The sequence below is a fragment of the Hippichthys cyanospilos genome, chromosome 3, assembly GCF_059441005.1.
Source record: "Hippichthys cyanospilos isolate Australia breed blue-spotted pipefish chromosome 3, RoL_Hcya_1.0, whole genome shotgun sequence".
NCBI lineage: Eukaryota > Metazoa > Chordata > Actinopteri > Syngnathiformes > Syngnathidae > Hippichthys > Hippichthys cyanospilos.
The window spans coordinates 24,455,959-24,469,196 of NC_142371.1; the positions used below are offsets into that span (position 1 = coordinate 24,455,959).

The following is a 13,238-nucleotide window of genomic DNA, read 5'->3' on the forward strand; positions in this document are numbered from 1 at the left end:
GGCATGTTTGAAACTTGTTTATCTGGCTCTATATTGTAAGCAAATTCTGGGATGAGAACCAAAATGTGCTTTGATCTTTTCATGCCACGTCATCAGACCAAGTCGGGTAAGTCAACTTTAATAATAGGTCAACTAAAAATATATTCCTCGAAGCTCCACGGACTTTGTTGGAGTCAATAGCAGAGTATAAAAAAAAAGAGTTTTTCATTTATTTAAAATTGAGATTTATTTAAATTTATTCAAAAAAAGAGATTTACTGATTTATTTATTGGGTCCATAATTTGATTATTTCACTGAAAAAAGGGGAGGAGTTCGGAACCCTAAAGGACCCTAAAGTTACTAACTTCCTCAGCCTTTTTGGGCATTGCGTCTTAATTGATTTTTTTTTTTTTTTTTTTTATGTGTGTGTGTGGCTACTGCTCACGTCCATCTGCACTACAATGCCACATCTAAATGTCAATGAGTTTACAATGTTTCCTTCCTGACATTAATTTGTAATGACTGACTTCATTACGTACATAGAGTATTTATGTTTTGAAGAGGTTAATCACCAGAAGCGTAATATTTTACTTTGCAAGGCAGTGGCCAAAGGTGGTGAGGATTTGCTAGTAATTTTGCTAATTGCCCTTAACAGATATAGGCCACAATTTTTTTCTGTCAGGATTTCCTTTCCCAAATTTGACATAATAAAGAAGTTGGAGTTGGGCATGCGACTCACCACGCCGATAGAGAAGTAGTTGTTAACGATGCTGTACGGCACAGGGTCGCCTCGCTCGTCCTTGTCGGTGGCCGTAACGTCAATCTTCCAGCGGTCCAGCATCACTTCACTGCTGTTCTCAATGTCTCGTAGAATCTTCAGCAGGCATTCGCCCTCGTAGCCTAGGAACGTGAAAAGGTCACGGTGTTTAACCTTAAGCCCAAGTTTGGTAAAACTCATTCACTAGTTTCTTAGTCCTGAAAAACTAAGATACTTTTCAAATAGTAGTCTTTATTGTTGTCTAAAAATTACACAAAAAATGACTAGTTATTTACCATTTCCTACTACCTTATTTATGTCCAGAATATGAAATTGAAAGAAGGTATGGAGTGGCCATTTTTCTATAAGTACTTTAGTTAATAAGGTGCTAAAGTAATCGTTTACTTTGGGTAACTAAGTACTATAGCTGTAATGTTTGATCAAGTAATTGGACTACTTCAGGTATCTAAGTACTAAAGTGATCAATTATCTTAAGTAATTACTTTATGTAAGACTTACGTACCTAATTACCTAGTAGCAGCCATTTTTAGACCCTGCTTTAATAACCGCAATGATTAATAACATTATCGATTACTTCAAGCTATCTACGTACTAAATTAATTGATTATTATAGGGCAGAGCTTCTCAAATAGTGGGGCGGGTTTTGCCACGTGAAGTATAATTGCAATAAAATAAGGATTGGCACTTAGATGCACTTGGTTATTTTTTTCCACTTTAGACTAAGCTGTAACTTATAAATGCTGCAAAAAAGTATTTAACAGTTGTTGAAAGTTGGTTTCTATTGCTTTTTCCTTCTGTCAATGTTAAAAATTATACATTTAGATATACTTATTCAATTTTTATAAATGTTTTTTTCTTTCCTGTGAGGGCTTTGCAAAATATAATTGAGAAGCACTGCTGTAGAGAATTACTTTAGGTAAGACTTAAGCACTTCATTACCTATTTCAGTACCAGATATTTTCAGGCCCTACTTTGGCTTAACAACTGAAAAAGAAAAACGGAAAAAATATAATGAAGTGCCCTGGATTTGCATGCCTGGACTCTTAAACAACATCAAAATGTGGCTTTGATATTGAAAGAGTTAATGAGTTAAAGTAGAAAAAAAAATGAACATTTTCTGTATGTGACACCGCTGAACTATAGAGCTGATTTATCAGTCAAATAAAAATAGTTTCGCAACACTACTTGGGCACTGTTAATACCTTCATTGTTTTTCATATTTACAATGGGCCAAATATTGAACCAAATGTAACTGTAATTCAACAGTTCAATGCCAAGACGAACATACATGTTAGATATAATTTTCGGTCAGTAGGCATTGAAAAGAGTCCTGCTTGAAAGCTTGCAGATTGGGAAAAAAATGACAACAGAGAGGCGACTAGATGAATATAAGGTATCAGCTGTCTAAATTTTGGATGGTTCTGTTGTTTGTATCTTTTCCAGTACCTCCTCCCCAGCGCAGACATCTAGCCAGGTCATTTCCTGTGCCGAGCGGAAGTACGCAGACGGGCGGGTTCCGGTCCAAGTTGGCTTTGTCTGGTAAACAAGAAATAAAGTTACAATACTGGCAACCAATCAAAGCAAAGTGAGAGAAAATTGAAGAAAAAAAAATCAATTTTGAGTACGGCTCTGGTGCTAGTTAACGTAAACAAGATGGTGGTCTATTTCCAGAGGCACGTTTTGTCCAACAGCCGTTCCCTCTTATTACCTCGCTCTTGTTTTGATTGATAAAAAATTGAGGCAATTTTTATTTTCGCTGGCCGTACAACTCCAGACGTAGTTGTGGCCAAATAAAGATAAGCGGGCGATTTTTATTTTTGCTTCTTTCTATATTTTCATTCCAAATGATGACTAATATGTTGTTTCATCATCCTATTTGACCACCCTTGAACACACACGCTCGGGTGTAATGAAAGTGTTTACATACACACCATCAAGTGTGTTTGTCCTAGTCAATAACAATAATGTGAGGTTGGAACACAGATAAAAAAAAAAAAAAATCTCCATGTAAAAAAATATATTGGCTTGTATACGTTGCCAAAATGGCTTGGATATACTGTTGCTGTAAGACATTAAATATTAAGTGATTAGTTTTAAACTGTTATCAACTAATTTAATTATTATCATTTTAATTGCACCTAAATACCAGAGAAAAACCATAGTTTTTTTAAAAATATATTTAGATACACTGTGTTTGTCTGCATAATGACTACAAAATTAGAAATTACATCAACAAAAAACATTGTCCATTCTATCCTCCAAAGTCTCGCTCAAACGCAGGACTGTTCTCGAGTTTAGTTTGGCATAGAGCTTGGTTAAGGCTATCTTAGAGTTTTTGTAAAAATCATCGGCAGTAGTTGCAGTCCCAGCTGGGCGCTTTACATTTATGTGGTAAACTAAACATAAGCTGCTTCTGTGGTAAGCAAACTCCTTTTTAAAAATAATTCATATCACTACACTTTACCTTCATCAAGGAGGCTCTCATAGTGTTTTATCATTTCTCGGATCGACAACGCTCATATGCTCTTCCATTTTCCTGTCTTCCTTTGCTCCTGAACTTGCCCTCCCACCCACAACAGGAGCTTATCAAGTTATGCCAAACACAATGACAGCAGATCAGTGCCCACTTCAGGGAATTATCGACCTTTGTTTTCCAACTCACAACAACAAGCACAAGAAGTCCAATGCATAAAAATAAGTGTAAAGTTAGAGATTAAAAAAAAAAAACACACTAGCAGACTATAATTAATGGAACACATTTACTTTGTTAATCTGACACCTCAATTGAATACATCATAAAAAGTGTTGTACCAATGAAGTCCAGGATCCAGCCAACTGTGCCATCACCTCCACAAGCCAGCACCCGGAAATCAGGGACGTCTCGGAAGAAATTCAACCTATAATGAATATGCAGAGCTTATAGTGTTATGCTATATCCATAGTACTGTATATAGTATGACCTCTATCAAGGCCATACAGTGAACCGCCTCTACATCACAATTTACTGTTTGCATTCCTGCTAAATTGCGGACTTTTAAGCAATCCTTTTTTTTTATAGGTTTACAGTATATAAGCAAGGGGAAATTTAGTGTAAATGAAGTACTAGTTTGTGCCACAACATGTCTGGCAGCACTGAGCTCTACTGGCTGAGATGCAGTGTAATTAATAGAATGAAGAAGTAGTAGTTTAGGTACCCAACTGCGTGCTGTGTTAAAATGACTGCTTCACAAGTATATTTTTGCATGAAGTTAAGGCACTTTATGACTAATAAAGTAAACTCATTTTTATTTAGGGACTTATATGGGCATTTTAAAGCTGATTCATAGTCAGTGATACAGATTATTTGGCCATATATCAGACCCCTTGTCGAGTCCTCACCACGCCACTGTGCCCCTTCTAATAATAATAATAATAAAATTGGCGATCACTCATCTGCTGCCTGGTGCGGACCTAATCGGATCACGACGGCCAATGTTCAGTCGGACGTCTTCCGTTCCTTCACAATAACAAAGGCCTAACTGAATGAAGGCCCGCATGGCGGCTAAATGACTCGCTCAATTACACCCCGGCCGGGACGGGCAAACCGCATTAACGAGGCAAACAGACGGCCGCGCACATGAAAGGCAACTTTGGGCCCATTTAAAGAGCAAGAAGCAAACACTTCATTTGCGCTTATTGCGTTAGCCGAAGAGCTAATTGACAGCCGCGGGGTGTGCGCGCGGCCAGCAGTGTCCACTCTGCTAATGCGGCGGAGAAAATATTAACCAGGAGGCAAAAGTGACTGGGAAATTTCTGGGTTTTGAGAGGGAACGGAAAACGGAAAATTTTGCGCGTGGCATGCGCCGTTCTTTTTTTTATATTCCGAATAAAGGCGCCGAGGCTCGGCTAATCGGAGCCAAACAAGGCGACGGCACGACAGTGACGGCGAAGCCAGATGCCCAAGGCCAAGAGGGGGAACCCGACGCATGGAAATCAAACATTCATTCATGGCCTTAATCACAGACAGCCGCCGTCTGGAAACGTCATCCCGGCCACCCGTCTAGCTGCTCATCTCAATGCAGGATCACGTGTCGTCTCATAGACACGCAAAAGCGCTGAAGGTCTCTCACGCATCCTATGCTTGTTATTATGCATCTACCATGCAAAATATCACTGCATTTGTAAACAAAAAATAATAAGCAGATGAGATTTGAACCGTGTCCTCCCTGAAACGCTTTACTGTCGCGCCTTTGAGAAGAAAAACATCCCCGTGCTTGGCTTTGAGAAAAGGAATGCGCAAAGAGAAATGTTCTTTGATCGTTCAAATTAAATTCGGGAATTCTTAACTTGGGGCGATGCCATCCTCACTTTGTGAGTGTGCTTAGGTTAACACTCAACAAATGCTAACTTTTAGCTAGTTTGTGTGTTGCGTGTCAGTTGTGCCTGTGCGGGTGAATATTTTGTTTATTTTGTTACTTTTTTTCAATTAAATATTTTAAAGGCAGCAATGCCTGTTTTCCTATACTAAGGTTACAATTAAAAATTGTGAAATATCTCGTGTTGGCACAGACATGTGCTGTTGTGTTATATTAGGTAGTTCTGATTTGCTGCACATTATTTCCATTTTTATGAATAAAATGATTTTAAACTTTGGACATTCTCTATTATACATGCAATCTTTTCTCTTGGTTTGGTACACCATAACCCTAACATATATATACAAAAGTCTCCAACAGTCTGTGAGAAAAAAATAAAGTCTAAAATTCAAGGATAATCAAAGCAGGAGATTTGGGTGTTACGGCTAGCCGAATTTTGATATTTTTCTTTTTGAATCCTTATATATCAGGAACTAGGGGTCAATATTCACAAAGCAGTTATCGTTGGAAACGGAATGCAAAAAAGATTCCAGACTATCAATCGTTTAGAACATTGCAGCATACCTTAGAAAACTGACGTTTGGGTCAATTTTAATTTGACCTAAAAATTGACCTTGCGGATCACGTGATCTTGACAAAATCAAAATTTAAGATTGCCAGATTTATTGGGTGATTTGGGATGACATTACCTTTCGAGGAGTTTCCAATTAACCCTTTAGCGGCTGCTAAAGTCTAAGCAGGCTAGCGTCTAAGAAAGAAAAACGACAGAAAGCATCCGTAACAGCTATTGCTTAAATTCTAACGTAACCTTAAATTTCTGAAAAATCCTCAAAATTATTGCCTGTTTAAAAGTAGAAAAAAAAGTGTCAATAAGGCCGTAAAACCGATAGACAGTCAGACTGTATTTAGGTTGACCTATACTGTAGTGGCTGCAGGGTTGCAGTACTTACCCAGGCATGGGCCCGTTCTTAGCCAGGTTGTACACCTGTCTTGGGTTCAGGAGGTACTGGAACTTCCTGTAGATCCTGCAGAAGTATCACATGACCATCTTTCTTTAGGTAATGTAGAAATGTTACATAACCAAATCAGGCAGCAACATCACACTGAACTTCCCACATAAATTTGATCAAAGAAGGCCACTGTGTCACAATGAACGCCCAGCAGATCCTATACAAGTGTCACATGACCAAATATGACATCAACGTCACACCGCAGCTATGATTTGTATTTGTCACGACGGGCCCTGAGGCAAGTCTCTCCTCCAAGTGTGACGTGACGAGACGGACTGGCCGGCGGCGGGGCGGGACATACCCTGAGACCCCTTTGAGGAGAAGCCATTAGAAAGACTAATTCATTTTAATTCCAATTTCATTATGTCAACTGGCTGAAGTCATATTTTGATCTCATAATTTAAACAAATGTGGGGCGGCGTAATAAGGAGCGAGTGATGATGTTTCAGTAATAACCCAATTAGCCTGGAGTTACAGAGAGGTGGTGGTGGTGGTGGGGGGAAGGGGTTGCTAGCATTGGAGCCAATAGATGACACTCTTTGATTCAGATACTTGTTACTAGAGACCATGGATGAAGTTGTCTTTAAACTGCACTGAATGGCTTTCCCACATTCAAGAAGTCACAATATTTGTAGCTGTAAAAAAATCAACTCCACGAAGCCATTTAAACTGAGACTATGAAAATACCAAAAAACATCTCAAGACGCTTGCCTCATCAGAAACAGGAAGTGTGTCATTTTGGTTTGGGGCGCCTCCTAAAGATTTTTATTCCACTACCAAATTTGAACCTCAGCAACGAGATAGATGGTCATCATTAAATTTTAAAATATTTATGTAGGCATCACTCCAAGTAAATGGGTAAAACAATGTTTGATGACTCAGCACAAAAGAAAAAACTATCATTAATTCAAGTGAGTTTAACTTAACATGAAATTTGGTGGGCAAATTGATCAGCAGACACAAAAAAAATAGAAAAAAAATCTCAAGTGGTCAAGCCCTAAAGGCACGAAAAGTCATTCACGTTGGTTAATGAACTACCATTTTAGGTTCATTTTGAACATTTTCCCGCTTCCCCAAAGGACAGGCTCAGAATTTTTGTCAGATGTGTAAAAAATTCAAATGAGGCAATTGAGTGAATTGTGAAAGCCTTGTGTGGGTGGAGCATGTATGTCACAGTAGCTAAAAAACATTTAACATCACAATCCATCTTTGCGCAATCCGAGTGGGGTCCAACCTGGGGTCCGAGGGCCTTTTGCGGCCAACCAGTCATTTTTCAGTAGCCGGTGGCATAACCTAGAGATGACATTTGGGGGCCTACAAAGCTATTTAAATAATAATAATACAATATTTTCCATACTATAAGGCGCATCTAAAAGCCTTAATTTTTTTTCAAAAGCTGATAATGCGCCTTATAAAATCAAAAATAAAATGACAATGGCCATGTAAATTCTTCCATTTTTATCAATGCATTTCAGTTCTAAATGAATTTTTTATGATTGAAATTTTTATAACACTCTATTTGAAATTTTGAAATGCTACATATGCTCTAATTTTGAACAATATTATATGGGGACAAGGTGCAAAAAAAAAAAAAAAGTGTGCTTTTGTCACAGAAGCTCAATTTTGTCCATTTTTTAAATCGACAAAACAATATGTTTGAAGGTTTTCTAATGCAATTTGATATAAATAAAAAGTTTAATATTTAATTGAATCATAATTATATTCTTTCAAACTATTGATTCATTTTGGCATTGATCTAAACTGTCTTCTAATATAATCAGGTATTTTTTCCCTATTCTTCAGATAGTACTCTCCACAAATTATTTTTATTTTTAATTTTCGAAAGAAAAGTTTAACTTATTTAATTGTTTTGTTGACATTCCTTTTAATGCAGCTCCATCTAGTGGATGCATAACACAAACCCAACTACTACTGTAGCTTCTATTCTATGTGCCTTATAATGCGGTGCGCCTTATATTTTTTTCTTTTACATGGTCATTTATTGAAGGCACGCCTTATAATCTAGTGTGCCTCAAAGTGCGGAAAATACAATAATAATAATAAACACTTGGTTATATGCTGTAACGAACTTCTAAATATGTAAAAATACAAGAAATTATAATTTTTAATCAGACTTTTAGACCAAGTTTTGCATTGTTTAGAGCAAATGAATTCAGACTGACCTATAAAATCTTTAATCTCTACAGCATCTACAGCATCACACACACACAAGTGAGGTCATCCTAGGCAGAGGAGTTTTTGCTGTTTTTTTAGAAACAAACTGTGCACTCACCTCTCTCCCTGTTTTCCGCCGCTCTTCGGATTGACAAACACCAGCAGCGGATGAGTGCCCTCTATTGTCGTGATCTGAACGGGAGATGTCAAAACAAAGCGTCAGTGTTTGGAGACCGCAGGATGCTTCGCGGGAATTCGCTTTCAAGATGCATCCCCCTCAAACCATTTGAGCACGCACATGCAGCGCCGCAACATCGCACCCACTGAAAACTGAAGAGCTCACAAGGCCAAACATATGAAAATTTGCAATTATTGAATGGGGGAAAAAAAATTGCATATCATAGAAATTTCCGATCTTATTGGTTTTGGTTTACAAAGTTTGCAAAGAGTCCTGCAAATGATGTAATAAAAATGGAATGTGTGGTTTGGCATTAACTCAAACATATGGTATATAAGACAAATTGAATATTGTAATTCGTGGATCATAACTTCCTAATTATAATTACAAAGTACTTTCTAACATCATTACATCATTCAGGCCAGGGGGATGAAACTCATTTTTGTTGCAGGCCACATAAATGGCGTACCTAAAACGAAGCCGCTATATACTGACAGGTTACAGTATATTCACGGACAACACTTTTTGTGCATTTCTTTCCTAATGTGCAAATGTTGTCTTTAATGAAAGATTGATAACGACTAAATCAAGTATTTTTAAGCATATAAACAGCATTAGCAATTCAGTGAGTGGTGGTGCATCAAGGCAAGCAATAGAGCCCTATATCAAGACGATCTTTGCATATGTGTGGATTTTTTTTTGACTGTTTTTTTTCCTGAAGTACTCTTGTGGTATGCATGCAGTGACAATACTGCATACATCTGCAGAGAAGGTCCATCTAAAAAAAAGGGTGGCATAAACAGGGCTTCAAAGGAATATTTTTAGTCAATCTATCTTTAAAGTACCCGACTTGGTCGAATTTTGTTTAGTTTTGCAGGCAGCATAAGATGATGCGGTGGGCCAGATCTAACCTCCAAGCCTCAAGTTTGACATATGTTTTGTTCTTTGGACAAAACTGTTGAGTAAAATGTCAGCTGAATTTCAATCCTTCTGCGATGGCCATTTGTGAAAAATAATGAGCAGATTTTTTTTTTTTTTGATTATGGTTTGTGAAACTTTTATTTCTGGAAGATTTCAGACATGTGCCAGTGAATCACCAGGATAAAATGGATTAAAAACCTAGTCATGGAACAAATTAAATTAATAATCAGTGTATCACCATATTGTTTTTCTTTAAATCTGATTACTGTAGATTTAAAATCAAATATTGGGGTCAAGGTTTGAATTTCAACAATTAATAGTTGCATTTTTATATTAAAAAAACAATAAATTACACATTTATGCACATTTATCGCATTATGTCTAGATCCCTAATGCCCACAACTAGCAAGATCCAACCGTACTCTGAATATTCGTTAGTCAGCACATGTTAATTGGCAGCCGCTTGGTCTTCTGTGACGCGGGGGAATCGCTTCCCAATCTCGGAGAACGCCGCGGGCCCAAGCTCACAAAGCGCCAACCCAAACAAGCTCTAATCCGCCGGCCCCTGTTTGAACGGGCCCGTGCTGCCGTTCGTGCCCCCCCCCCCCCCCCCCCTCCTTCCCTTCTTGACACAGATGAAGCGCTTAACTCTCCCTTGTCTGCTATCCCAGCAGGCCGAGAGGGGAATTAACGAGCTCCCCGTCCAGCCCTGGAGTGATCCATTACTTCCTGTAATTATAAATAATAATCTTGATTATTACGCTGGTTAGCCGGCGAGGGGCAGAGACGGATGTGGCGCGGGATGCGATTCATCATCGCCGTTGCTAGACGAGCAGTCGCCACGGACGCCGTAATGGCTGACAGATATCGCAAGAGAGGAGCGAGGACAGGACGAGGCGGGATAAGGAAGACGCTGGCGGCTGCTCACGTGCGCCTCAAAAGTCAACCGGTGACGCACATTTCATGTTTGTTGATATTTGGGGTCAGAGCAATTGCAGATTTGTCGTGTTTTGTTGTGTTTTACTTTGCACAGTGTCAAATTAATAATAGTTAGGGCTGAAAATTAAGGCATTTGAGGCAACGGAGGTTTTGCAAATTGGCAGAATGTTGGACGGGTGGTTTAAAAGACATCTTTGCAATAGGCCCTGACTACTTATTTAGCCATTTTTAACAAATTAAATCAAGTGTGCTGGAGGCTCAGTCAGGGTTCTGTTTCTAAATGTCATATGACTCACAGGTGAGCCATGATTGGCTGTTACCTGAGCCTTGAACACAGGTACATAATTACAATAATGTAGTAAGGTAGTTTAGGTATAAAATAAATTTTTACTGATAAAAATGCAAAATAAATGGAATATCTTTGTTTGCAAGTTTTGAACAAGATATGAATGTAAAGGTTACTTTAAAATATTTTAAGTATTCTGTATGTTTGTCTGAATATTTCACAGGATTTTATTTTTTCGAACTCAAGCATTTTAATATATGTTTGTGAGTATGTCTTCTATTAAAATCGATTGAAATCATAATTGTCCGGAATGACCGAAGAAAATCAAGATTTTTATTTTCTGTATATATATATATATATATATATATATATATATATATATATATATATATATATATATATATATATATATATATATATATATATATATATATATATATATATATATCAGAGAGGCTTAATGTGCATCACCTGCAGGCCTTGACCATCCACGGTGACCGAGTTGGCTCTCTGCACCTTTCCGCGGCTTGACTGGCTACATCGCGAGTCCTTCCTTAGCGTAGATTGCCTTTCCTGCAAACAAACAATGCCACGCATCCAGAAATCTGTTGCACAAACCGGAATTTGAAATGAGGATGACTCAGGTATTGTATACTAATTTTTGTATTATATTTAGGATGCCACGTTCTGAAGTGGTACTCTGAGTGTTTCTCAATTGAAAGTACGTACATGAAGGCACTTCAGGGTACATGATGTTTGATCGGGGTTTCTGCAGATTTCAGCAAATCAAAATCAATGCAGTGACAAGAGAAGTACCATTTTGTTTTCAAATTGAGAGCAAATGAACTGCAAAATGAAGCAACTTATTGCTTAATTGCGTTATAGTGACTCTTTTGTAAAACATTGCCTTTATTTTGTTTAGTTTTATACGGCTGTACATTGCCATTATTACCACAATTTTACAGCACATTATCCACACCCAAAAAAAAAAGTGATGCTATATTGTGTTACTGACATGACAACTGTAGTGAGTTTACTTAACACAGGATGACATTGAACTGAAAGTTGGCTGTAAAAAGATTTCACAGTACATCGATTAAAAAAAAAAAAATCCCAAACCACCCCGCTAATTTACAGTAAAAGTTTAATGTGTGCTCATAACTCAAAACACTTGTATCACAAACCATCTTCCCCCTTTGAAATGAATGCAACTTCCCATTCTGTTTTAGTGTCCCGAGCCATTTTAAATTTGATTTTTCATTTAAAACTAGCACTTTATGTGAAGAATGAAGAGAGTGCCGTGTCTTTTTCAAGTCTTTGTGCTTCGCAGCAGTTTATTGCCAAAATCATTATGCAAAACGGCGTCAGACATTGTGACAACTGATCGCTGATGGGCTGTCAGCGAGCAAATCAGTAAGAGGTTGCTATCGTAGGCAAACAAATATAAATTAAAGGAACAGGATCTTTCATTTTTTTGAGAGCATAGGTGTAACTAATAGGGGGGGGCTCACCAGCACAACAGGACAGATGGAACTGGGCGGGAGGATGTGATCCCTCAGAGGTCCACAGTCGCACTCGGGCTTCACGTGGGAGGCACACTTGTTGTGGAGCTACAAAAAGTCATACCATTATTGTTTTTCCTATAGAAAAAAAAAGTTTAAAAGATTGTCATATTAATTCATTGCATTTGACGTCAACGTAAAATTACAAGACAAATGCTGCTGTTCCACCCTACCATACTATTAGGGCCCGACCCGATATGGATTTTTAGAGGCCAATGCTGGTATTTAGCAGAAAAAAATACAGGTTACTGATTAGTCAGCTGATTAAAGATTTATATTAAATAAAATAGCATTTGTTTTTTCTTAACGTTTTTTCTTAACGAATTTCAATAGGCACATTTTCACTATTCATGGGCCAGCCTGGTGCCTATTCCTGATTCCAGGAAATAGTTTCAATAAATATTGACATATAAAACACACATTTATGCTGACATTTACGTTACACTATGTATTTTATGATTTTATTTTTAAGTGTTACTTTAGGTTGTGCATAGTCAATTATTTGCATAACTTCTTTGCATTGCTCACCTAATCACTACTTGTAAATATGAAGATTTGCTTTGTTTTGAATGACAGGTCAGTGGAATGGCCTCATCAACAAATTTTCTAAACTATATTTAAGGGTACAAATTATGGTATGGATTCATGTGTAATACATAATGACACCAGTGTTACTAGTACACAACTGCTGTAAAAGGTCTGAATGCCTAATAGTAAAATGTTAAAATAATCGTCAAATATCAGCCATTTAAGCTGATCATTTTTGACCAATGTTTAAAGGGCCATAATCAGCTAGCTGCTTTATCGGTCAGGCCCTAAAAACCACATAATCAAGTTGAAATGGATACCATTATTTCAATTTAAGACAGTTGAACCCTGTGATTTTTTTTCCCAATAAACTCAATCAATGCCAAAGACATATTAATACGTCTTTACAGACACCAAAAATTCAATCCCAGTCTGAAAGGCACCGTAATTCCCCAAATATAAGACACACTTTTTTTTCCCAAATATGAAGGGCAAATGTATGGGTGCGTACTATAAACGGTAACTTA

The 13,238-nt window shown here is 37.6% G+C and overlaps 1 protein-coding gene across 2 annotated transcripts in view; it reads right to left on the reverse strand.

The window, feature by feature from the left end:
• The window catches only part of dgkb (diacylglycerol kinase, beta), a 54,802-nt gene that overhangs the window by 27,768 nt on the left and 13,796 nt on the right, over positions 1 to 13,238 (reverse strand). For both annotated transcript variants that reach the window (XM_088411120.1, XM_088411119.1), the window contains 7 exons: positions 12,133 to 12,231; positions 11,093 to 11,194; positions 8,416 to 8,489; positions 6,063 to 6,137; positions 3,569 to 3,654; positions 2,204 to 2,293; positions 719 to 879 (listed from right to left, as the gene is read on the reverse strand). In XM_088411120.1, coding sequence (XP_088267246.1) covers positions 719 to 879; positions 2,204 to 2,293; positions 3,569 to 3,654; positions 6,063 to 6,137; positions 8,416 to 8,489; positions 11,093 to 11,194; positions 12,133 to 12,231 — 687 coding nt within the window. The remainder of the gene's footprint in view (positions 1 to 718; positions 880 to 2,203; positions 2,294 to 3,568; positions 3,655 to 6,062; positions 6,138 to 8,415; positions 8,490 to 11,092; positions 11,195 to 12,132; positions 12,232 to 13,238) is intronic.